Source organism: Dermacentor andersoni, chromosome 3 (genome assembly GCF_023375885.2).
Source record: "Dermacentor andersoni chromosome 3, qqDerAnde1_hic_scaffold, whole genome shotgun sequence".
Taxonomy (NCBI): domain Eukaryota; kingdom Metazoa; phylum Arthropoda; class Arachnida; order Ixodida; family Ixodidae; genus Dermacentor; species Dermacentor andersoni.
Genome location: NC_092816.1, coordinates 168,919,590 through 168,946,365, shown reverse-complemented (window position 1 = coordinate 168,946,365; position 26,776 = coordinate 168,919,590). Strand labels below are relative to the sequence as shown.

At 50.6% G+C, this 26,776-nt stretch overlaps 1 protein-coding gene across 1 annotated transcript in view; it reads right to left on the bottom strand.

The window, feature by feature from the left end:
* LOC126524173 (uncharacterized) overlaps positions 1–23,609 on the bottom strand; it is a 33,873-nt gene extending 10,264 nt beyond the window's left edge. Inside the window, exons 1-4 of the mRNA XM_072286955.1 lie at positions 22,336–23,609; positions 21,309–21,742; positions 17,596–17,888; positions 2,492–3,027 (exon numbers count right to left, since the gene is read on the bottom strand). Coding sequence (XP_072143056.1) covers positions 2,492–3,027; positions 17,596–17,888; positions 21,309–21,742; positions 22,336–23,334 — 2,262 coding nt within the window. The 5' untranslated portion in view covers positions 23,335–23,609. The remainder of the gene's footprint in view (positions 1–2,491; positions 3,028–17,595; positions 17,889–21,308; positions 21,743–22,335) is intronic.
* Between the last annotated feature and the right edge of the window lie 3,167 nt (positions 23,610–26,776).

The window sequence follows — 26,776 nt, the reverse complement described above, 5'->3', positions numbered from 1 at the left end:
GCATACATATTCGGTAAATAGTGTCTGTAAACTATTCTATGCCTCCAGTTTGCCCAAATTTATTATTTTGACAATCAAAATCTTCCCCAGTTTTGAGAGTACTTAGACAAATCTCCAGGAGGGCTGCCGCGTGGTGTTCTTATTGAGCGCCGTAAGCCAAACCTACGAGGAGCGCGCCGCGTTGTCCCTTATACTACGCAAGGGGGGCGCTTCCGACAGATGGCGTCTCCGTAAGTCCTTGCCCCCAATAGCGACACAATAGACAGATTTAGTATAGCGTAAAACGCTTGCGTTAGCGTTAGCGTGCGACGCAACGCTAACGCAAAGAAAGGCTGCACTGCGCGGCACAAGGTAGTGTTTTAGAATAGCGAAACGGAGCAAAACGCTAACGCTAACGCAAACATATACGGCGCCATCTAGACGTAAAAACACAAAGTACTGGAAAGCCAAATCCACACGAAATGTCGAGCTGATCTAATGCCGAATCCGCAAGTGTGTCCCTAAGTCAAGCTTATTCAAAGCCACAGTCGCTGCGTTATTTACGCATGTAGGTGTTTGGTTTCAGTGTTGTTTTATCGAGAGTCGCGAAACACACCGATTACTCTTAGCATGCCGCGATCGAGTGTTCTGTGAGACCCATATTACCTGGCCTTTTTAAGTTGGGATGACAGACGTTGGATGACACAGAACCTCCTTCAGGAGGTTCATGTCGTCGTCGTTGGTAAAGCGCACACGCATCATGACCACAGCACCGACAACACTACTTTGTTTTGCCACGGAAAACGTGACATGCATCGGCTGGACATGCGGCTTTCCACCAAGTGAACGAGCGAAGTACACTTGGGCGCCATCTCGAGGCGGATACAGCAAACATGAGCAAACCTTCTCGTTAAGCCTACTGTCCCGCTAATGGAGAACGTATATCGCAAATAACGTCCATTTGTCACCTGTACGCCGCTGTCGAAGAAAACTAAAGCGAATACGACCATTAGTGGGAAGTCTAAGGTTTGACGAAAACTCGTCTGGCGAGTAAAGAACATGGCTGATTAAACGTACACTCGCCAGCTGAAAAAAATTAAAACACAGATTGCGTTTCGGCGCTTTGTTGACAATGAACGACGCAAAGAGAGAAAAGATTATCATCCCGATTGCTCCTTGAATAATTCTGCATACAATCTACTACTAACACGACAAACCGGACACAGGGACCCCTCCCTGATTTGTACGCAAGCGCATTACGTCTTCCGACGCGTATATAATAAAGACCACCATGCATTCGTTCATTGGGAACAAGGCACCCCGTATTGGGCGCCGAAACGTCAATCTGTGAGTTGAATTTTTTCAGTTGGCGAGTGTATGTTTATTCAGCCACGACCATTAGTGGGGAACGAATAAGCCGAACAGAGCATGCCGACGACTCGATAGATCCGAAGCGGCCAGCTCCACTTCGACTGGCGCCGCCATGTTGCCGTACGTAAGGCTCCCCTTGCGTGCGTTAGCGTTCACCGCTAAATCCCGAAAATAGCGTACGTGCGCAACAGCTCCAGCAGCGTTTACGTACAGCGCATGCGCAGTGTGGTGCACGCAACGCTAACGCTAACGCCTTGCGTTTGCTACTTTACGATATACTAGAACTGTATAATGTATTGCCAATGTCGAGGCGAGTTATGTACGAGGGGTGTACTACAGCGGGACTACTCTATCGCGGTTCCTTAAGAATACTCGGCGCCATCTAGCGCCGCCGCCGCGAAGCCTGCACGCGGCCTCCGAAACGAATGGTGAGCCGGTGCCCGCGAACGCTGAAAATTGATTCCTCACTTGCCGCACACCGGGTGGCACATACTCAGCGACCTAAATTCGCGAGCGGTTAATTGGAGAGCGGCGCACACTCAGTGCATTTAAGGCGCATCTCGCTAAAGGCGTTCATTGAGAAGCGGCACATGGCGCATTTGTGGCGCAGCCTCGTCGCGTTGCTCTCCTTGAGGAACCCTTGTGACATTTCCTGAGCATCGGAGAAATTTAAGGGGTCTTACTCGTCATTGTAGAACGGCACATTTCCAGTAGCACATGCCTAGCTACCCAAGTTGACGTCAAAGACGTTCATTGAAAAGCGGCATATGCCTGCTGGGACGTGCGTACACATTCCCGCATACTAAGTGACCCAAGTTGGTACGACAGTTGGCCTCGAACGCTGTTTCGCTGGCACAGCAGCCTAGCGCTACCCGTTCAACCAGGGACTACTGAGTGACCCAGCTTAGGCGAGAAAACGGTTACATACATACATACATACATACATACATACATACATACATACATACATACACACATACATACATACATACATACATACATACATACATACATACATACATACATACAAACAAAAATAGACAGCACCCGGAAAGTGCATCAAATACCCTCAGAATGCTAACGCAATAAAAGCCGTGCTCAAACTTTGCTGTTAAAGGGTAGAAGCCAGTAGCCAACTCACCTCTTGACTTCCAGCAATCGCCACGTACCCCTGGGGCCAGCCGATCACGGTGAGAATCTGCACCAACCACCAGGACAGGTGCTTCATCAGAACCGCCGCGGTGTAAGTGCTCGTCAGGTGCTGGATGGCACGCAGAACGCGCACGTCTTGCACGGCTGCCATCGTACTGGAGTCCGCTGAACGGCCCCCGGGCGCGTCGACGACAGGGTTGAGCCAGTTCTCCAAGGTGGTGTTGGCAACGGCGTCCGCGATAGTGGCGATGGAGGCGACGACGGCCCTGGGTGCGGTTCCGGGCGATCGTGCGGCGTCCAGTGCGACGAGCACGTCTTTCTCGACGGCCAGCTCTCTCGCAATGCTTTCCGGCTCCGGTGTGGTGGCATTGTAGTGCGAGTAAAACAACCTGTAGTACTTCCCGCGGCTGTCGCTGGAATCGAGAGTCCGCACGAAGTTGAGCCACGACGAAGCCCGCGCACCCGTCTGTGTAGATAAAACACGCGGGGCAGAGGCACCACTCGCAAGCTCATCCCCACCCGCGACTCGCAGAAGTCGCAAATAGTCGCGAATGGTCGATATATGGTCGAAAAGCGACAATTTTGGTTCTTGATTTTTTCAGTCATGCGAACGCAGACGCGAAGTTTCTGAGCCAACCAGATGCGCAGGAACAACATGTCTGTTTACGCTGACGATTATTTTACGTGGCGACGACATTGCGAGCAGACGAAAACGGCATCAGTCGATCGCGAGACATTCTGGTGCGGCGACTGGCGGGTCGCACTTGGTGGCGTGAACATCGATCGCCTTGAATCACTTTTACAACGAAAGCTACGTAGCTCTAACTCCCAATGGGTCTGTCGTGTCCGTAGGCAAAACTGGAGAGGCGCGCGCCGCTAGGTTCCTTGCAGCACTAGCAGATGGCGTCCGCATCCGTAGCACCGTAAAGCCCAACAGCAGCGGCGGCGCCGGCCGTGCGGGGGGGGGGGGGGGGATAGAAAAAAAAAAAGAACGAGGAACTTCGCCTTCGCGTACAGCATTCGCCGCAAGCGTTTCCCGGTAAAGGTTACGGTTGCACAAGCTGCAGTTGCCGGGAAGCGGCAGTTGTAGCTTACGAAGCAGGGAGTAACGTAACTACACCTTAGTGTGTAAAAAAGCCGCTTAACAACTGATTTTTGTTGTGAGCGTGCTATGGGAAGGTCACATAAAGTGTTACGGTTGGCGTGTAACACCTCGGGCAAAAAGAATGCTCAAAGGCCATGCCTAATCGAAACGGAGAATGGATTCCTAATTTGCTATGGTTGTCTAGAGTGGTTACCCGCCTGGCAGGCACCCCGTAGTCATGACAGGCCCCTTTGCGTGTGTGCGACTCTGGGGGAGAACCCTTTTCACAAACTGTGTGTGTCTCTAGAGGAGGACCCCTTCGGCAAACTGTGCGACCAAGTGGAGAACTTTCCGCGAACTGACCGACTCTGGAGAAAGGATCAGCCGGCCATCTCTGACCAGACTACGCGGGTTGCCGCCAGCGGAGGCAAGCACGTGAAATATCGCCCACGAGAAAAGGAGCAGCCGCAAAGCAACGACGGGGACGTGCAACATCGCCCAGCAGAGAAGGAGCAGCCGCAAAGCAACGATGGGGACTCAGTGCATGTCACATGAGGTTGACGTGAGCAACATCCCGCCTACGATTTTAGTGGGTCGATTTAAGGGGCCCCGCAATGTACTTTTTCAATTCATTCATTCTCTTCTTATCCTTCAGCTACCATTGAAAAAAATGGCAGTGGCTTAGCTCGGCTATGCCAGGATATACGTAGCGAAAGCTAAGGCACAGCATGGTAAGCCTTGGTTAATCTTGATTGCAAGTCCAGGTTAGTCTGGTTGTCTAGCTATGATGCGGCGTTTAGCCGGTCGTTCGGCGCGGTATTCATTTTTCTCCTGGGCGATTCGTTTCCTCTTCATCGCGGTACGATGTCGATTCCAGGCCTCCTCCTGCTTATCAGAATTGTCGCCGTCCATAATGCCGCCTCAACTGTGGTTGCGGCGCACGCGAGCTCTCCTTTTCAATCCTCCGACATGTTATCAGGCATGCGACGCAGCTGGCGAAGCGAGCGGAGGCGAGCGCAACGACGAGGAACGCTGTGTGACGTCATACCAAACGGAAGCGGTTGAAAGGCGCGGCGCTGCGCAGCGGCGGAACACCTGTGGCTCGGTGCTACTAGTGGCGCATGCGCAGTAGTGACTAGGGAGTGAGAGAGAGAGAGAGTGCAATATCCGCCGCGAGGCGCTCGTTGTGACGTCATGTGCCTCCTCGGAGCGCCGCCACGGCGAAATCGCAAGTTCGCGGTCAGTAAAGCTTTCGCTTTAATAAACAGTGCAAGTTTCGCACTAGAAATCGCCTCGTCCCTGCCTGGTCGCCATGGTCTACTGAACGCCTGCAGCCCGCCGACAACGCCACGCTACCCAAAAGTAACGCCGGTCGAGGTTCGAGAAACAGGCGTCCCAACAATAGTACGTGAGGTCTTCTGAAGAACAGCGCGCATACGAGGCGCGGCGAAAGTGTGGTTAAGTGCATTTATATTTTCCTAGGCCAACTACTTGTACGTGAACGAAGTAGCTGCGTAAGCCAAGTCGCAGGCCGTTGAATCGTCTTAGACTAATAATTATCTAAACTGCATGTGAATGTTGCCATCTGAATAATTTCAAACTATGTCACAATGGGCAATCGTTATAGTTGTTCTTTACAGCTTCGCGCGCACGCGGTGTACTCAAACACGCGCGTAATTACCAAAGTTTCAGGTGTTGACAGCGTGAAAGTATCTGTACGTGGTTTCGTAGGTTCATTTACGTACCTGCAGGATACTTTTATTCGGCCGGCGCGTGAGAGATTGCTGACCGCACACCGCCGGAATGGCTGTGTGCGGTCAGTGATGCCTGGCAACAGAACCGTTTTTTTTTCATTGTGGGGTGCTTTGGTAATAGTGACGATATATTGTTTTTTTTTTTACAAGTACTGCTCCAGGAGGGCACATGCAATGGCTAACGGAGGCCTCTGAAGAGCACGTGACATTACAATGCAGGCGTCGCAGGGAGTGTTCGCATACAAAATTGGCTGTCCGCGATCTTATACCCCCTTGGCATGCACAGGCTTCGGCGAGCTCCATCCAGCCCTGGTTCTAGCTTTGGTGTTCCCGTTGCCGCTATGATGCCCTGGAGGCGCCGTCAATAATACGAAATAATGACAAGGTGTTACAACTAGTAAATAAAATTTATTGAAGAAATACAATCGCGCCGAGGTGCCAACTTCTAAAGCAGCGCTAGCGCGCCCGCGCTAGTATTATGAAACCGCAAACGAGGAATTTACCGGCCCACGTACGACTCTACGATCAAAGTGCACGTTAAACATCCCCAGGCGAGCTGGATAAAGTTATCCGGAGCCATCCACTACGACCTGCATCCTAGCTTTAGTCGCTTCAGAACGTTAAAAACGTTAATCACCACAAACCAAATCAATACATGCGGGCGTACATTTGAAGCTAAAAGACTGCATCGTAAGTCATATTGAGCCTTGCAAAAGAGTTGAGAATGTGCTAACTTCTGGTGGAGCTCAAAACACACCCTGAATAAAGTCGCTTTTATGTCACAGGCCTACTGCAGATGCGTGCATTTCACCGCAAGAAGAAACTACATGAAACAAAGAGAGCACATTCGAAAAAAGAAGTCAAACAACGCGCTAAAAACCACGCAGAGCATGAACACACACTTTTTCGAAGCGGAAGGCGTGAACTAGGCTCAAAATAAGAGGTTGTGAGTAGCCGTGGCCCTTACTTCACTACGCCGTGCGTTCTTTGCCACTTCCTCGAAGTCAGCCCGCCCGATCCTGCAAATCCACACTTCTTGCGTTGCGCCCGCCGGACGGCAAAGCAAAAACCTTTCTGCCCTCGCTGTGTCTGTTGCGGCAACCGAAGGCGCAGCAGCATGGCATCGCAATTATGTTCTCGGCCCTACACATTCTATTACGCTAACGCACTCCGTCAGTCCGCCTGCCGTACTTTCGTCGCGCAGGCCCAACAATGGAGGTCGGCGCGCGCTGGAAAGCAAAAATATACAAAAGCGCGGCGCCTGCTTTCACGTGACAGATATTGGCCAATGGGGGAGCGGAGGAGGCTGGGGCGACAGGGGGCGTGGAGGAGGACGCGCCAGGGTGAGCGGGGTGGCGGAAAGATCTAAGAATAATGGCGCTACTTTTGAAAAATTGAGGGGCTTTAGCCCTACTCCCTCCGCGCGCTAGGAGAAAAGTGTGGAGGAAATGACGTAGTAGGTTCTCCTCTTTCTTGCTGTTTTTTTATTTCTTTGATGTAGCGGCCACGCCTTTCGGGCCACAATGGCGGCTTTGTTATGGTTCTGTGCACTCACACGTGTTGCTCCGTAGGTTTCGTACCGTGTCAAAGGCGCCGAGCGGGCAGGTTTGCGTTGGTCTTCGTGTTTTGTTGCGCTGTGTTATCTGGACCGTGCTATACTGGATGTTGCTGTGGCCAGGTGGGACAGGAGGAACTAAAGTTCGTGAAACGAACGCGCATGCAACGCTGTACGCAATGTACCGCGCCACAGCAATGGCTACGGACGAAGGAATATCCGCGGGAAATGTTGCCCTCTTTCGCGGAATCATGCTAACGTGCTAACGATTGCTTAGTATTGCTGCGGAGCGCGCGGGTCCGAGTAGCACGGTTGCGCGCAGCGCGGCGTGGTTTCGCGAGAAATGCAAACAAGAGAGGAGAGCTGGCCCGATAGGCGGAGCAACGCCATGAGCAACGCCAACTTCCGGCTTCACTTTAGCTTCACAAAGAGTGACGTCAGGGCCTCTCTTTAGTTTCCTTCCTCTGTGGCCCAGCACGTGGTTTTGCATACCGAGAAGCGCGCACGTGTGGAAACTGGTAGTACGTCACTGACGTGCATCCCGTTCCGGCTGCCTGCTATTGGCTAGTCGCTCACAGCACTTCCGGGCGACGAGCGACGAATACCAGATTTGCACAACCGACCGATCGCGCGACAAGACCGAGCGATCTGTTCAAGCGATGGCCCGATCCGTCGCTCGAAGCTGTCGCGCACAAGATCGCGCTCATGGGGTTTAAGCTTTATATGTCTCTCGATGAGCGATGCCAAAGGCGTCGCCTGAAATGCCAGCCTCGCCACAAAGCCGCGTCTATACAGCTGACGGTGGTGAACATTCCAGTGACAGGTGTGTTGATTATTGAAATTGTCGACAGTTTCGCGTCCTTTCGCAAATTTCTAGTTAACAAGTTGGAAGTGCTGCATGCTCGATTGCTAGCGGCCGCATAATATTCTGATGGTTCTTAGGTTGCTTTATAGCTGTGGCACATGCATTGCTTCGTTTACTTGTTCGCTTGCTTGATTGACTGACTGGTCGACTTTCACATCCGCACAGGAACCATACATTGCAGCGAAATACTTGCGATTAAATTTCAATACGCGATAACTTTTAACGAGAACTCGAAAACACGGCATGCTAAATGCATTTTGCCCCCTCGACCGGAGCGCGGCCGCTCATGCAAACCACGAGGTTGCGCTGAGCAGCCGATCGCCGTTGCCAGTAAGCCTCTGCGTAGTGCAATCGGGCAACCTGGAAGCTATTTTAATTCTGCAGGAGCAAAAACTGCGGCAGGCAATATTCATATCCCTGCGTATCCTCCTCAGACGTGGAGACAGCCCACGGTCATGTTAGTGGCTCGGTTCGGTTCGTATTACCTATGTTACACAAATGTGGCCCTTTTAACGCGACAGCGTTAAGGAGCTCGTGTCGCAGAAAAGCCGGTGTCGTCGGCGTCGGCGGCGTTGGCCGTGGGCGATAAATCCCAGAAGGCACTTCATAAATAAAAAACACCTTGCAAGATCGGCTGGTGGGAATCGAACCAGGGTCTCCGGAGCGTGAGACGGAGACGCTACCACTCCGCCACGAGTTTTTTTTTTATTCACATAAAGACATACATATATAAAAACACGTTGGTTTACTTGGACCAAGGTGACAAGCTAAAATTTCTTGAAATTTACCGAATCATCAAGAATACCCAACCAGTCAGGCGGATCTGCCTGTACACGATATATCTCACGTATGAAAATAATGCTCTCAATAAAATTTTCTCGTGCTGAGCGCACATTCACATCAGCGTGTGTCACCGCCATCCGTGTCTTCCAAAGACTGTGGAGGCCCAGGAGCATTATCATATCGTACGGTAACCCCTGATCGCTGTCTACCGGCAAGAAACGTATACCCTGTGCTGTTATCGGCAGTTCCTTTTTAAGAGTTCTTTGCAAGACGTCCCAATAAAATATTGCATCCCAGCACTCAATGAAGGCGTGCTCAATTGTCTCCGGCTTGTTCGTTCCTTCAAAGCGCGACAAAATCGCCTCTAGTGAATGCGGTGTTGCCTTAGAAACGCGCCGTAGAAAGTTATACTGCGGTGTATATCGGTAATTATGACCATGTAACTTACAGAAGTCGCAGTTTCAGGAGTAGCGAAGTACGTTTGCGCTACATTTCTACTGCGCTCTGCGCACACGCAGAGCCATCTTGCGGCAAACACAAAAGACCCCCCCTCGCAATGTACGGCGCTGCCCCGACACGCGGCGCGCCACTCGTCCCATGATCGCGTCGGCCTTCATGGCGCGCCGCGGCCCGGTTATCTGTGCCGATTGCGACGTTTGGGTGGCGTAGATCGTTTGAGTAGGCGGTGCGAACGGGGTGCGATAACGCTATCGCGTTCCACTCTTGAAGGCGAAGCTTAAGCATCCTCCTATTTTTTCAAATATTCTGCTGAGATATTGAAGGCACCATCCCCTCGCACGTGGAGGCCAGAACTGTTTTGTTTCGTGTCGTAAAAAGCCTTTTACAGTAAAAGATTTACTACGCCATGTCTCGCAAGGTCATTCATCGCGGCGCAATGACCTCCAGCCGCCGGAGCGCGTGTACGGCACGTGTGACGTCACGTCACGTGATCCGCTGCGGAGAGGCATCGCAGCAGCGCTCGCTCGAAGCCTCGCCGCGGCGGTAAGCTTGGTCGCTCAGTCTCGCCATAGATGGCGCACCGGCTGGGCCGTCAGTGGAGGAAAAGAACTAGGAACCTTACCAGCAAGTATGCGGCCTGTAGGGTGAGCAACACAGCAAGAAAGAACGTCAAGCGGAAAGTCAGGGAGGCTGAAATAATCTCATGGGTGGCGGTAATGGAAAAGAAACCTGTCATGTGTAACGACTTAAGTGGAAAAAACGAAATGGGGAAAGCTATAATATATGATAACTCAAAGGGAAGCTCATTACTTTTCGAAGCGAGATCGGGATGCCTTAGAACACGCACCAATTAAGCGAGATATAAGAAGGAAGAAGAAGCGTGTTCTTGCTGCGGTAAAGCTAGGGAAACGATGAAGCATGTTTTATTAGAATGTGAATACATCTGCCCAGCGGACGATTTGGGCACCACTGGACTCCTTGAAGCCCTTGGGTTCAGCGAGAGCAGGGGGAAAGTAAACATGTCCGCAATAGAGATTAGTAACAGGCGATAGGAAGATTGGTGGAAGTAGGAAAACGACAAAAAACGGAGACGTACAAAAACAAAGTTCACAATAGGGAGTCAGAAAATTTGATTATAGAAATTCATCGTGGTTTTTTTTTTAACCTAGGTAGGGCATTATGCAGTATAATAGCAACAGCTTTGTGGCCCAACCCACCACCCAGTTACAAAGGGGACGCTCATAACATCTATCCCTACAGTGAAGCATCTTAAACTTCGTAAAGTAGCAACTCTCTCCTCCTCCTCCTTCACACCTCCTTGTTCCTCCTCTCTTTCACGTTCCCTCCCCGAATGCGGGGCCGCCTATATCGCTCGAGCGCAGCAGACGACTTTTCGCAGAGTAAATGTGCGCGTAGCAAGACGGTGCGCTTTAGGCACTCGCGTTGGCCTTCTATATCTCCGAGTAACTTCGTGCACAGCAGATAATTTCTGTACGGACAGTTATACAAATTCAGTGACGGCAGCGTTCTTTTTTTTCTGTTTTGATAATTATTTTTTTAAGTATCCGAACGAGCGCTAACGCTGTGTGCCATGACGACTCCGAATGTATTGCTTGCGCTACAATTAGGTACGCAACATTTGTCAAGTGAGTGTCGCAAAGTGCTGTTGCGAATGGTTGTAAATAACACATGTATGACTGAATGCCAACATCTGCCACACAACAGTAATCGTCATCTGCCTTGTCCGCATTTCCTTTCTCTAACGCGGCGAGCCCAGTACTTTCCAGTAACGAACGCCATGCGCGTTATCAGCATGACATAGCATTCCCGACAGGAAAGTAACGAGCGCAGCGTTTTCAAGAAAGGATATGGGCAACACAGATGACGATTATCGTTGTGTGGCAAATATACACTCCAAAGGGTGTAAACTTTTCTTAGGGTGTAGCGAATGTCCTATTCTACTTGGGCGGAATTCCTCGTGTCTGATTCCGGACACACGAGGACGAGAACTCTAGCTGGGATGCTTTCAAGGAGAAGCTCAGCGACCTCTTTGGAAATCCCACCGGTCGGCAGCTGGCTGCTAAAAAAGAGCTTGCCACCCGAGTTCAGCCTTCCACAGAATCGTGTGTCTCATACATACAAGACGTGCTCGCTCCTAGCCGGAAAGTCAGCGAGAAAATGGTCGAGGTTGACAAAGTCGGCCACGTACTCAAAGGGATCGCGGACGACGCGTTCAACTTGTTGGTCTTCAACAATGTGTCCACCATCGATGTCATTGTCAAGGAATGCCGCCGCTTTGAGCTCGCCAAAAGCCGCCGCGTCATTCCACAGTTCTCCTGGCTCCTTAACACGGCTGCGACGTCGTCTTGCGTCGACCTCACCATTTCACCACCCTTAAATGAGCACGTCACACGTATTGTTTGCCGCGAGCTCGAGGCTACAAGTCCTGCGCCGTTCCATCCACGCCCACTTGACCCCACCATTGACCAACCAGCACCAGCGATCTTTCTCATTCAGGTAGTTGTGCGGCAAGAATTTGCAAACCTAGGTTTTCCTGCTGTCTGCTCCGTCTCCCGACCTGACGCCCGACCGTTGCCGACGAGCAACGCCGTGATGCCACCTTGCGCGACATCATTGATGGCTTACAATCTTCGCCTTCTGATCCGTCCCTTCACCTGTTTGTTCTCCGGGATGGTGTATTATACCGCTAGAATGTACGCCCCGACGGTCCTGCCCTACTCCTCGTCATTCCTAAGCTTCCTCCGGTCAGCTGTTCTCCAAGAACTTGACGATTTACCAACGGCAAGTCATCTTGGCGTCTCCCGTACCTACGACCGGATTCGCCGACGCTCCTTTTGGCCAGGCCTTGCCCGCTTCGTCTGGAAATATGTTGCGGCGTGTGAGAAATGCCAGTGGTGAAAAACACCGCCGACGCTGCCGGCCGGGTGCCTTCAACCGACAACGGCTCGGCATTCCTTCGGAACCGTTGTTTCGCATTGGCTTGGACTTACTTGGCCCTTTCCCTCTATCCACGTCTGGCGACAGGTTGATCGCTGTGGCGACATATTACGCCACTCGCTGCGTCATCACCAGAGCTGCGCCACAGATGTCGCCGATCTTTTACGCGACGTGACTCTGCAGCATGGTGCTCCACGCCAACTGCTCACAGACCGTGGTCGGACATTTTTCTCAAGTCATCGCCGACTTCCTGCAGTCCTGCTCAACCAAGCAGAAGCTGACATGCCTTAACCATTCACAGACTAATGGTCTAACGAAGCATCTGAATAGTACCCTAACAGACATGCTTGCAAAGTACGTCTCGTCCGACCATAGTGATTGGGACCTTGCCCTACCCTATGTCACTTTTGCTTATTATTCTTCGCGTCACGACACTGCCGGTTATTTCCTGTTCTTTGTGTTGTTCGGCCGAGAACCCACATTGCCACTGGACGCATCTCTACCATTCGCCGCAGCAGAGACCAACGAGTATGCACTTGATGCCATCACCAGGGCAGCCCAAGCACGCGAAATTGCCCTAGCTCGCCTCCTGACCTCCCAAGGGAATAAGCAACGGGGTTTGTACGATGGCCAACACAGAGACGTCCACTTTTCGCCTGGATCTGTGGTACTCCTGTGGTCACCGACTCGTCACGTTGGCCTGTCAGAAAAACTCTTGTCTCGGTACACAGGCCCATATCGAGTGCTGCGGGTCGTGACTCCAGTTACTTATACGAAATCGCCCCAGTCGGTACCCGTGCCTCATCTGCCCCGAATTCCACTGACGTTGTGCATGTCGCACGCCTCAAACCGTATTGCTCTCCTGTTATCACCGATATTTAGACGCTCCGGGACGGTGCTTCTGCCGCCGGGAGTAATGATGCATGCATATGGCGTGTTTCTTGCGGTACGATGCACGCGGGCGCCCCGACGAAGACGACGAACGCTCGCTGGCTGTCGAGAGTCCGCTGTGGCTGAACTCACCAGCTCTGCAGTTATCGTTTGTAAGTATGCCTTGTAAATAGTCTCCCGTTCTTAATCCTTCGTTCCCGTAACACTGTAGAAAATTAAATCAGTTTTTTAAATATTCGTTCGCGAATCGGTAATGCGGTAACAGCGCTTCATTCAGGCTCAAACAAGTGCATTATTTTTTCTGGTTAGAGATTCATCGCGAATAACATTTCATCGTGCGTTAGCTCGTCCGATCACGAAGTGACTTACTCGTCGCGAACCGAGTTGCACCAAGATGCATGCATTGAGGACGGTTGCACTCACTCCGAAATAACATTTGCGAGACGTGACTTTAGTGAAGTATCGACCGCGCAAAGAGTTGCCGCGCTATGACGCGGCCGAAATTACGGTAAGTGAAATGATGCAATCGTTCGTATTGAGGCACCATTTGTTGTCTCATTACGTGCGTCTCAGAGACAAATATAGTGGTCGAGCGAGCTAATAGTTGAACGAACGAGTGAGCGAACGACTAAACGAACGAGCGAACGACGACTAAACCAGCCAGTGAACGAGCGGGCGACCGCACGTTTTCTTTGCGAGTGCTCCACCGCCGCATCTTAACCTACACAAGCTCACACGAATCAACGCGTACGTCTCAAAGACTTATTATGCTGTCGTTCGGCGACGAACGCGGTTTCGGGAGAGCACGCACACTTTTCCTTTGTATCGCAAATCCACTGGGCGACCGCCAATGACGAAGACGAACAAAAGAGGCAAACAAAGCTATTCGCTCCAAAGAAGAAGGCTAGTTGGTAACCGCAAAATGCAGAGAGTTGCTTTCCTAAGATGAGTTTTCACGCTCGAGCGCCAAATTTTGTCAAAAGGAATGCGCTGAATCCTAAAGGTTTCGTTATGACGTTTTCGCGCGCAGCCTCGCGTGCCCGTGTGCCTGTTGGCGTACAATATGATTAAGCGTGCCAAATACGACCGTACCGCTTCGTTTATATAAACGAAGTACGCGTCACGTAGGACTATACTATCAGAGACTCGCAACTACCTCGTAAAGTCATGTGGAGAATGTTGGTCTGAAGTTGTCCCTCCCTATTCGATGAATCGGTGTTTCTTCCTAACCCCTAGCGCTTACCGGATGGTATCGAGAAGAGCTTCTTGTCTTTGCTGAAACTATTTTGACATACGAAGGCGCAGCAGGTTACTGTGATAGTAAGTGCCGTGAAGCGACGTCGCACTTGCCACAACAGTTCAAGGCGTTCGCAAACCAAAGTAACACAGAAGACCAACGGCGCCAACATGTGCTCCTCGCCGCTGCGTAGACGCTTCTCAAGCGAAAATGGCGCTGAAGCGCGACTGTAAATAAACGAAGCCGGGGCGAGGGCCCACGTGATGCCATTAGGCCAATGGCAACGCTGCGTCGGCCTCGACCAGAACGCGCAAGGAGGGGCGGCATTCTTCAAAGCGTGGCGCTACTTTTTTTACGAAGTTAAAAGGGCCCCTCACCAGGTCTGCCCCTTTTGAGCTGACAAGCGCAGAGCATACATTGCGCAATAACGATCGTGTCTGCAAAGTATTACATCGCTACGCGCCGCGGAAAGATCCCAAATTTCAAACCGAACGCCGTTTTTCCTTCTCGCGGCCGCCGCACTCCAAGCCGGACGGTGACGCAATCGTGCCCCGCGCTACGTAATCGCGTCCGCAGTGTGACGTCGCTCGTGGTGACACGTGACTTCAAGAATTATTCAAGACAACATGTTATCTGTGCAATCTGTTGCTTGAATTTACGAATTGAAGTTTAGAGAAATAATGAAATACACAAACGGAATGTCTGCGCGTTTTTTGTTTTACTTCGCACTGAAGCAAGAGAGATGTACGAGTGGCGTTCAATAAAGAATTCCCCTGAATCACTTCTGTTTATTGCAGGATGCTGAAACTGCGCATGTGTAATGTCAAAAGTCCCTATGGGTCACGTGCCAATGTGCAACTCTGAACTAATAACGGTCTTTCTGTTACAGGTGCTGAAGTGGTCTGAGGTGTGATAATGGATGCAGTGGAATACAGAGCAGTCATCAAGTTCCTGCACTTGAAAGGCCGCACTCCAAGGGAGACGTTCAATGAGATAAAAGTGGTTTGTGGGGAGGATTCCCCATCATATGATGTAGTGAATAACTGGCATCGTCAATTCAAATGTGGTGGGACTTCGGTGGAAATGGCTCCGACTCCGCTATCGATGAACACACCATCCAGCAAGTGGAGGGCGCCATTGTGGAAAATCGCCGCTTAACCATTCGAGACCTAGCCCAAAATGCCAAAATTAGTGTGGGGTCCATAGAAAAAAATCATTCAGGACCATGTTAATGTGCGTAAGTTATCCGCTCGCTGGGTTCCCCGGCTGCTCACACCTTTCCAAAAGCAGGAACGAGTCGAATGCTCCCAGGCTCTTTTGACCGTGTGCGATGGAAACCAGGATGACTTTTTCAACACTCTGATTACACAGCATGAAAGTTGCGTCCATCACTATGATTCGGAGAAAAAAGTCCAGTCGATGCAATGGAAGCACTTGGATTCACCACCTCCAAAGAAGACACGCGCCCAGCCCTCGACGGGCAAGGTCATGCTCAATGTTTTTTGGGACCAGCATGGAGTTCATGGATTTCCTAGCAAAGGGTGCCACGATTACTGGGCCATACTATGCTTCCCTGCTGCGGAAATTGCGGGAGGCCATCAAAAGCAGGAGACGTGGCTTGCTCACCAAAGGTGTCCGCCTTCTACAAGACAATGCCCCAGTTCACAACTCACATGTTGCCCAGATGGAAGCACGCTGCTGCGGCTTTGAAATTCTACCGCATCTCCCCCTTATTCACCCGACCTCGCACCATCGGACTTCCACCTCTTTTCAGAAATGAAGTTATATTTGGAATGCAAGCATTTTCCTGGTGATGAGAATCTAATTTCTGAAGTCACAACATGGCTTTTGAAGCAACCTGTCGACTTCTACAAGCGAGGCGTTTAGAGTTGCATAAAAAGATGGGAGAAGTGTGTGTCCCTGGGTGGCACCTATGCAGGGAAGGAATAATAAATCTGCAAAGTTTCGTTGCTCTCCGTCCACAGGAAGTAGGTCAGGGGAAATCATTATTGAACGCCCCTCGTACTTCCGCTTCGTCTGCTTGTTCCCACGGTCCTGCGGTCACGTGCGCAGGTACCGAAACTATGATATTTTCTACCGTGTTCCAGCGCGTGATCATGCTCTTCGATCCGCTTGTTCTGTCTCAATATTCGTGGAGCACTGAATTATACCGCTAGTCATGTTTCCTTGTGCACAGCGCGCAAAATCGTGCGCTGCGCGAACGAAACAACAGCTCGCGCACGACGCCATCGGCGGAAGTGCGTAGCGCTTAAAAAGAAAGCATGGAGAAAAAAATATGACGGCGGGGCCTGTGACGAATACGTCACGCGATCCTCGATGTCCGGTATGGGAGAACGTAGGGAAGGAATTTCGCTTGCGTACGCTAGACGGGGCGAGTGGAGAGAGCGCCTTGCTTGGCAGTGGAGCCCGCCTGCTGAAATCATGGGTTCGCGGCCCTGAAATATTTCTATCTTGGCTATTGATAAGCCGACCTGAAATTTTTTTTTTGCAGCAGAACGCTCCCTAGAGGATACGTAACAACTTCCTGTGTATAACCAAAATTTGCTATGGGGCCTGGTGAGGGGCCCTTTAAGGGGCTTTAGCCATCAGCGCGTGCGGTTCAGCGCAAGCGATAGGCTGAATCCAATCATCCAGTAGATATCGTTAACGGCAGGCTGCGAAATCTCAAGCAAAGGCAAAGTTGCCTGCTGAAACGCAGGTGCAAAGGGAGGCCAGATTAGCACGTTATAGAGAAGTTTACCAAGCGCGGAAGCGTGCAAAGATCGAACCTACTGCATCCATCACCGTCGTTCAGCAACACGAACAACAACAAGGAGAAGGAGACGAAGCCGTGGATACAAGCAAGGGCACCCACAACGAACGTTTGACGAATCACGCCCTTCGGCTGGCGGCAAGCTCGATTGCGATGGCCAAGTTTTACCACGACTTCACGGACAACCCATTCGGCAGCATGTGCAGCGTGCGTGAAAGACTGTGGCGTAACTTTACAGAAACACTGTGTGCATAGTCTTTGCAAAACGAAGCCAAACAGATCTTTCGCTCGTGATGACTAGGTATACAAGAGCTCAACCTGAGCCAATTTTTCTTTCTTCTTGGCTTAAAGGAGGTGTACCACGGCGTGTTGATTGACAGTTTGATGGTGCGTAGTGCTCTTTTTTAATGTCAATCCGCGGTATACGCAACGCACCTCAGTAGTGCGTTTTGTCGTCTGTGACGACGCAACGGTGTAGGCCAATTCGGTGTCAATTTTCGCGATGGCTGACGACGAGAATACGACGAGACCACTTCCATATACCCTTACGCGTGCGCGCTCTCCCCGACTGTTTTTTTCCGACGAGTATTTTACGTTCCGACACCTAATTTTGAGATGGATTTAACGTAACGCGTATTATTATGACAACGTACCGAGGTAGGTTCCACGGGATACATCGTCGCCCCAAACCGTACTTTAGTACTCTACTAAACGCGTTTCTGAGCTCGATCCACTCGCCTCGATGAACAGTGCCGGCAAGTGGCTGAAGTTGGAGGACAGCCGAGCGCGGCCCACCACGTGGACGTAGGCGCGGAACCAGGTGTCGACGCCCCACTTGAGGCTGAGGTCCAGGACGGCCTCCAAGGGATGCACCTCTTCCGCGCTGCCGTTGTTGCTGCCGCCGCCCCCTGGCGGGTCGAAAGGCCACGGCACCGACACGTACTCGAAGAACTCGCGGAAGCTTTCGACGGACGGCGGTTTCTCGTAGCGGCCATTGCTGCACTCCTGCAAGAACTCTGCCACCATTCTACGTGGAGAGAGAGCAGCCATTTATTAGATGTGCGACGTGAAATAAGATTAGCGATAGTAATGACATATACTGCTCTAACACAACAGTAATAGCATCCTTGTGGCGCAATGATTATATCGCACCTCTGAGGGCCCGCGTAAGCCCGCAACTCGCTTGTACGGTGGCACCTTCCCGAACTATGTACGGAGTGATCGCTTTTAAGTTTGACGAATTTTTTTTTTAATGTCGCCTGTTCAGCAGGCGGCATATAGCACATTATAGAACATTATGGCATATAATTCTTGACGTTTAGGTGGAGTATTCGAGCAGGCGGGAGATTTCAAGCACGAGAAATCGAGACACACGTACAATTACCTAACAAAAAAATTACCAATTACTTTCTTGATCAGTTACCTTACGGCATGCATATTGCAATTTACGAATTGTAGCCGGTGAGCTTGCAAGACGCATTCGCTTGAAATGAATTTCCGCGATGATACCAGTTCCGAGATATTTCCCAAAGTGTGGTACGAAATACATGAGCGCTCCAGTTGTTGTTGGCCTTCAGTTCAGTTCAGTTTTATTCCTTAAAGCCCCCCCCCCCCTTTTTCTTTTATGCGGGGGAGGGGCTTCAACGCATAAAAGAGCGTTTTATGGAAAAGTAAGCGGAGCAATAGTGCATTCTTTACGATGAGTTGGATGGCGCATATCTCCAAACTGGTGTCATTCAGGAAATTCTTTCAAAGTGGATATTCCTGACAATCTTACCGCTTGCAATTCGTTAATTGCTATATGCGCCGGAAAATAACTAACTGAGAAGTTAATTAGTATTTTTTTCTCGATTAATTTAATACGCATTTCGATGTTTCGTGCGAGTAATGTCCGTCTCTCTGAACAATGTACCTCAAGGACCAGGATCACGTTATTTGCAGCAGGGGATCTTTTAAAATTTCATAAAACCTAAAAAATAATCGCCCCGCAAACACGTGCGTCAGATGCACTATGCCGAGTGTTTCAGCGAACACTTTCAAAAAATTAACAAAATAATTGCCTGTGGCAGCTAGCATAATTCTAGTCCGTGAGCTGGTCTATTGGAAGAGGCGTGCATTTCTTGCACAAAAAAATTGAAATGCACTCTTTGCAAATGCTTTGTCTTCCGGCATCTGGGCAGGAAGGCTGATATACTAGAAGACGCCTTCCCTCACACCTCAGCATGTCCAATAGAGTCAGCATGTATAGCTTAGCAGTGTGAACGGGGCTTCGTCTATTTTGATGGTAAATATATTCGTGCTCTTCGCTTCCAGTTTTTAGTTCTATACAACTAACCGAACACGGATTGATACAACTCAATTTCCTTGACCTGGTCTCCTTTATTTTTCCTTTTCTTTACAAAACCCGAAGCGATTATCTTGATAGTTCCTGTTTTCTTATAAAACCGGCCATAGTAGGTATAAACCATCAAACTCAAACCTGCGCTCACCATCATATAGACAAGGCCCACAATTCTGAAATTTTAGAGCGCAGCACCTAGGCGCCACTTCCTGCATTGAACGTCGGCGTGCCTCGGCGTCCCTCGTAACCGGGCGAACGAGCACAGCGAAGGATAAAAGAGCAAATGCGCAGTGCAGCGGGAGATGAAAGACGGCGATAGCGAAGAGAGCGCGAGGAGGAAAGCGGAGGAGGAGGGCGCACCGGTACTATGAGGCGGAAAGCGAAGGAGGGCGATATGGCGAAAGCGTGAGAAGAAAAGCGTAGTGCCGCGCAAGACGGGCTCTGCGGCGACGATGACTACGAGATGGCGCCAAGTAGCTCGCTCCACAGATATGGAAACAAAGCGCTGCATGAGCGGAGGTTTGTTTGCGGCGGCAGCTGTGAATCGCGCCCACGTGTCACCGACGCGGTTCCTCTCGCGATCACCTGATTGAAGAAAAAGAAAACAGCAAAAAAAAAAAAAAAAAGACGCACACAAGAACCATACAAGTAGACAGGAAAGAGGCTGGACTACCAACTGTTTATTCGGCAGAACAGGGCTCTAATTTATAAATGGAACTCTATCATATGACCATCGCACAATCGGCTTATCGCAACCAACCATCAAGAAAACAGCAATAAATTCCAAAGGCCGCATGCACCTTTATATTCCAAGGGATCTTACATCTATCTTTGCCTAAGCCTAGTGACGAAAATTTTAGCAAAGCAGAGTCACATGTTCATAGCAAAAGCTAGAAAAGTCAATACCAATAAAACAACTAAACAAAACCAACCAGTACTAGAAAGCTGTAAAACAACACCCAGGAACACTGATAGTGCCTAATAAAACCAAATGACCAAACACACCAAGCAGAACTGAACACCATGTCACACCTAGCGGTTTCCTATTAGGTCGTTACGGTTACAGAAAAATGTCATAAATTCAATTTCCTTTCTTCGTAGGGCAACCGACGAGTCACTGCAACACGCTTCCCCTTTTTTACCAATAAGAAAGGCCTCTAGTACCTCACGTGCCAACTTATTGCGACTAATGCAAGGATCCTAATATCGCCAAGCACTGGCTGAATACAATTGTGAGCCGGTGCTTGGTGATATCCGGATCTCCATTCAGGACCCCCATTTGCAAGAAAAAACTGGCTGCGGCTTAGCTCAGCTAACCTTGGATATGCAAAGCAAAAGCTTGGTTCAACCTGTCTAAGTCTTGGTTTAACTTGGTTAACCTTTGATTTAGCTGTAATTATTATGCTTCGGTATACAATCATCGTTAAGCCAGGTGTAACGGCTGTGCCTAGGTCGTTGGCTAGACATGACTGTGATTAGACTTGGGTATACACACGCATCTTTCGACAGTGCTACGCCTGTTGTGCCACAGGGAAAGCGCAAGTGCTGACATGCAAAGAGACACCGTGAACATGCGCAGCGTCGAAGCACAAACAGACAGGGTGCGAACGCGGTCGCTACATTGATCTCTACGGTGTGACGCCTGTTGCATTCCGGACCATCTCCAGTGAAGCAGCTCGCTGGGAGATATCCGCGGGGTGGCCAGACGCCACTTGACGACGACGGCTCAAAGCCAACCCCGCTCCCCCGCAAACGCTCAGAGAAGACGGCCCGGCCTCGCTCTCATTCATGGCCAAGCTCGCACTGCCTAGGCGAGCGCGGCGCTCCTCTTAGCCAGACGCGCGGCGAGTCACGCGGCGGCCCAGCTGCGGAAAGCGCATGCTCCAAGCCGGCGGCGGAGCTCGGCGCGGCGAGTCACGTGATGCGGTATCAAGGCTACCGCAGCTGCGGTCAAATGCAGGTCAAATTGCTGGCGACGGCGAAACTCGGCTCGACGCGGTTAGTAAAGCTTCCGCTTTGAAATCAATGATTTCGTTCGTTCCGCGCGTGCCACTGCACATGAGACAGCCTTTAGACGTAGACTCTTGTCGCGACCGACCAACTTACCCGGACGCCGCGAAAGCGGTGTCCCCGTCAACGAACAGCTTGACCATCTGCAGCTCGTAGTCCCGGATGACCTGCTCGACGACGCTCAGCGCACCGCGGCCTCCGCCTCTGGCTCCGTATCCATGGCGCAGACCCTTGGAACAGACGAACGCGTCCAAGTCGTCGCACGGGTCTACGCTGTAGTTGAGCACGCCGTCGAACGCCGCCGCCAGTTCGGCGCACGCGTGGGACACGCAGACGCCCTGCGCGTGGTGCTGGAACGTGGCGCCCATGAACCACAAGAGGAGCGCCACGATGGACACGAACACGGCCGCGAACAGGAGCAGGAACGGCAGGTACTTCATCTCGTTGTCGAGGTTCTGAGACTCCGGATTGGACCGCTGGCTGACCGTGACCAATCGCGCCGGCGTCGTGTAGGTCTTCAGCGAAGTCGCCTGCGAGAGGTCGAGAAAGCGAGCGACAGAGCTGTACGCCCTATCGCGCTTTTGCCGAGTTTCAGCTTTCGTCGTGGGCGTGAAGCGACTATGAGAACAGTGCTAATGGTTCTGCTTCGAAGCAGGTATGCCGCACATTGGTGCGTACGTTTATGTGCGCGCGTCTGTTAAAACAATGGTTGAACAAGAAGTGTCGCTGTAGACAATGTTCCGATAACACCTGGTTAATACAAGTCCCCTGGATGAAGCGTTAACTGCAGATTGAAGCGACGTTCCTTGCTCAACCACTGTTGATCACAAGCCTCCGTCTTTCTGTGAACTCCTGTGAACTTCTGTGCGTGTGTTTTCAAAGGTTTGTCATTGTGATGGGAATAATCACGAAAATAAACACGTTATTTAGACCGACATGGTGATGATACAATAATCAAGAGAAAAAAAACGTGTTATTTAGACCTTGTGTGGTCAGATTGATACTCAGCTGGGATGTAATCACGGGACGCACGTGTTTTAATTTTCACTGTGTACGGCTTGCCTACATTCCCCCGCAAAACGCAGTGCCCTTGAATCTAATATTTTGATGGCATTCCACTTACCAGCTCCTGCAGCGTAGTGTAAGAATACGTAGACAACCTTCTCTTGCCGTGGCGTTCGAAGGCAGTTCCCTCGTCGGCACCAGACGCCTTTGCTGCTCCACCGCCATGTCTCCACTTGACGTAAGGTGGCTGTGCCGTTAAGGTAGGCGAACGCACCGTCACTGTGCCGCGAGATTTGCTTGTCTTGTTGCTCTCCGTTCTACCGCAAGCTACGCTTTCTATTTGGCCTTCGGACGCTTCTATAGTCATTTGTTCGGCACCGACAGTGCCTGGTTTGGCGGCATCGCACGGGCTATCTGCGTGGCTTGCTGACTCTCGAGACCGGTCGTTCGGCCTCGAATAGGAACTTTCGCTTCCTTCCTTCTGCTGATGTTCGTTGTCACCGCCAACGTCAGCAGTTTGTGAGTCTTGGACGGTTTGCGCTGCTGCCGGTTGCTCACCCGTATTGCCTTGAGCGTCTGCGGCGGTGAGTGTTGCAACTGCGCCAGGCTGTCGCTTTTCGTTAGCGGCTACAGCGCTAGCTTCGGCGGCGGCCGCCTTTGATTTGCGCCTTTTAGAGCGACGCTTCTTCTCTCGGCGCGAAGTTGAATCGGGTTGTGCTTCCGTAACCTTCCTCGACTTACGCGAAGAGTGCTTCTTTCGGCGGCGTCGCCAGATTCGACCTTGCGCTGTCGTGGCCGAAACTTGGGTACCAGTGTCTACGTGCTGTTTGGCTCCATCTTTAGGACCAGCCGCCGGCTGGCGTACGCCTGCTGGATCGGGAGGCTCTACTGTCGGAACCTGACTTGCAGCAGGGATTCCATTGGCTGTAGGCGGAGGCCCGCTGCTGTCCGGGAGCAATGGGGGTCCCGCCCTGTGCTTCTCGGTTGTTGCAGTAGGAGCGAGAGACTTTGCCGGTGCCGAAGGAAGTGGAGCTGTTTTGGCCCCTTTGTCACCTGATATTCCAGCTTCCGAGGAGCTTCGGCGCGGGCGTTCGGACTGCTTCGACTGGTCGTCCATGGTTGGGGGAAGCCAACCCTACAGTGCCACTTGGCTCGCAAGTTGGCGTGACTGCTTGCCGCGGATATGTCACCTAGAAAGGGGAAAAAGACAAACGGCCCCCGTGTAACTCGCGAAAATATTCGCATGCAATTGATAAACGGTTAATTTGGAGATTGCAGCCCAACGGACATTTATATCAATTAGTATTGCAAACGTTCCGGCTACCTGCGTTTCATACCTGACCATAAATGTTCTCAGGCACTACGATAACAAGCTAACCTACGTGGTTTCAAAAAGTAAAGAATAAAAAGACAATTAAAATTGTGAACAACAACTTTATACCAGCGCCTTTCACGATACGCGACCACTTTTGATAACAAATACAAACTCTGTCAATGACGCGGAAGATGCGATCTTCAGTAATTTAAGCCTGACATTGCGCTTGATTAAATGAAGGCCTGAATTTCTGTCAGTAACAGCGCTGCAGCAGTTGGCATATACCACACGCGTATGGGGTTCCCATTCCCCCACTAAAGAACGTAAGACAGATATTTCGGCCACTGCAAAAATATGAGTCAAGTCTATTTTCCAACTACAGACCTTGAGTGTCCCACAGACGAAAAGCGGTCATAGAGCACTTGAAAGTGCCTGAGAGCCCAATGAGGCACAGCGGCTACATAAACTTGCATGTTCACCGTTGAAAAGAAAGAATTTGGAGGACGGTTAAGCTTCGCCTTTAAGAGTGAAACGCTATAGCATTCATACATCCCTGACTACTACTCACGCTTCCCGGCAACGGCAGCTTATGTAACCGTAATGTTTACCGGGAAACGCTGGCGGCGAACGCTATGCACGAAGGCGAGCTTTCTAGTAGAAACGCGGCCTCTTGCGTGGGCCGCGATGCGGCAGAGGCGAGTGCCATCTGGAAGTGTTGCATGTAACCAGGCGCGCCGTACCGTGGCCTCCGAGATTTCCGCGCGCTGGTGCGTGCAAGTCTCGGGCGCGGTGGCAGGTCTATGAATGGTAGAAACACTGCAAAAGGGATCTATGTTTGAGTTTCCGCGTAACAGAATGATGTTTTCTCGTATATTCAATTTACAATCTGACGCTATCAGGTCTGTAGGTTTTGTTAAAGTTGAAGTTTACGATTTTTCTAACATATTTTACTTTGAGAAATTCAATTACTCAGCAACTTCTTTGCGCTACACAGATGGCCTGCGTGGTTGGGTATGCGTGGCTGGGAATGATTCTTGCCGAAACGACGGTCGACGAGGGACGCTAACGTCGAATTTTCTGCGACACTGGGCCCTTAGCGCTACCACGCTAGAACTCCGCTAAACACGGTGGCAGAGGTTAAAATGACATAAAACGCGACAAGCAACATTAAAGCTATGTCATAACAGACAAAGTGAGATAAAGCAGCATATACTAATAAAATAGGAGCTTACCAATAAAAAATTATAGTGAGCTTGTCCGTTAAGAGCTCGTTACGAAACCAGAGAAATCAACTGGGGAAAGGCAGGCTACAGCAGAGCAAGGTCAGGGTTGCAGCTACACAAACGCGCACTGCATTCTCTCTGCGCAACAATGTTAGATGTGATCAGGACTGCATGTAGCCGTGTAACTGCGTCGAGATTCCCGCTCACCGTTTGTCCTTCCTTGTTCTGCGCCTTTGTGCAGCGGTTGTCCTCAGCTCAAGCGGGCTGGCGGAGCAAGCAACGAACGTCCTGAAACGATGCGCGTGATCTTCTCATCTCACGCGGCGGGCTCCCTCGTGGTCGTCTTTCACTTCCATGGGGAAATGAAAGGGGAAAAAAATTCGCTTGGGGCTGAGCGAGGAAAATCTCTGCAACTGAAGCGCCATGCTGACTTAAATAGACATTTCAATAAAAAGCTAGTCGTTGTCTTCGAGCTTCTGCCACTTCACCTTCCTCTCATTTTCTGCACTGTGCTTCTTCACGCCACTTTTTTTGTTCCGGCCATGACAACGATATCCGCCGAAATGGCCCTGATGAAGGAAGTTTCACTTCCGAAACTGTTGGAAAACAAGAAGTAACTATATCTGATAACGCCCCATTATGCTTTCGTTTCAAGTTTGAACTAGAAGATGAGTGAGTGAGTGAATAAACTTTAATGCAGGTCCGGCGAGGACGCGAACTCGTCGAGCAACCGGCTAGTCCCACGTCGGGACCGGCAGGTCTAGCCCACCGGCCCGGTCGCGGGCACTGAACTAGAAGATGACTCACTGGACTCCACTTCGCATCACACACACACACACACGCATATATATATATAATCGCACCGACTGGGAGTGGGCCAGTACCGTAAGTGCCTTCGCAGAGGGAGGGGCAGTATGTGAACGGTAGCATGATGAGCGGCAACGGAGGCAGCTGTGGAAGACGACGACGAACGCGCGAGCTGCGGCACGGAGGGCTGCGCTCTAAAACCACGAGACAACCTGCCGCGGTGGCTTAGCGGCTATGGCGTTGTGCTGCTGAGCACGAGGCCGTGGAATCAAATCCTGGCTTCGGCATTTTGACGGGGGCCAAATGCAAATACGCCCGTGTCCCGTGCCTTAGAGGCACGTTAAATAAAACCCGGTGGTCAAAATTTGCCGCGTGATGAACTCGTGGTTTCGGCACGTAAAGCCCCAGAATTCAATTTACCACAAGGCTGGAAACCTTACTGACTTCGGGGTAAAATTAATTTATCTCTTTTCTTTTTCACTCGTCTCGTTTCTTCTGTGTCAGTTTTGTTGTTTCGGCAAATATGGCGAGTGCAAATATCGCTAGTATTTTATAAGCTTATAATATGTAATATTGTTAATTTTGAACGCAAGTAACTCCCTCACTCTCCTTAATGTCCAGGCGCATGAGAGAATGTAAAATTACTAAGTAAGTAAATAGAGAAATACTGAACGGTAAGAAAAGAAGTGAGAAACGAAACGGAGATATAAGAAACAAACCTGTTTTGCCTTCCGTGTTTCTGTCATTATTTCTTGTCTATGTGGCACTAAATTGAAGAACCTAAATTTTTCTTTCGACCGGTAACAATGCAACCTTCCTGCGAAATGTTGTGTTCCCCATAGAGGAAGAAGGAGGAGGGAGGAGTAGATTTTAATGGAGAGAAAGGAGGAGAGGTCGGCCTGGAGAGCGTGTCTCTAGCCTGCTACTCCTCACTGGGGAATGGGGAAGTGGGAAATACAGGGAAAGGTAGGTGGCGGATGATTATGATATGGTACAATGAGATACTATGTACACGTTGTCCAATATGCGGATGCGCACTGGAGACGCAATACACTAAGAGTAATCTTGTCCATACAAAAAGTAATCTTGTCACAAAAAGTTTTTGCGCGAACACAAGAAAGAGAGAGTAGTAGTACGACTGTGGGACGCTTCACTTTATTTTCATTTTATGTTAAATTTATGTATAGGCCTTCTATGAATTTCTATTAGCATTT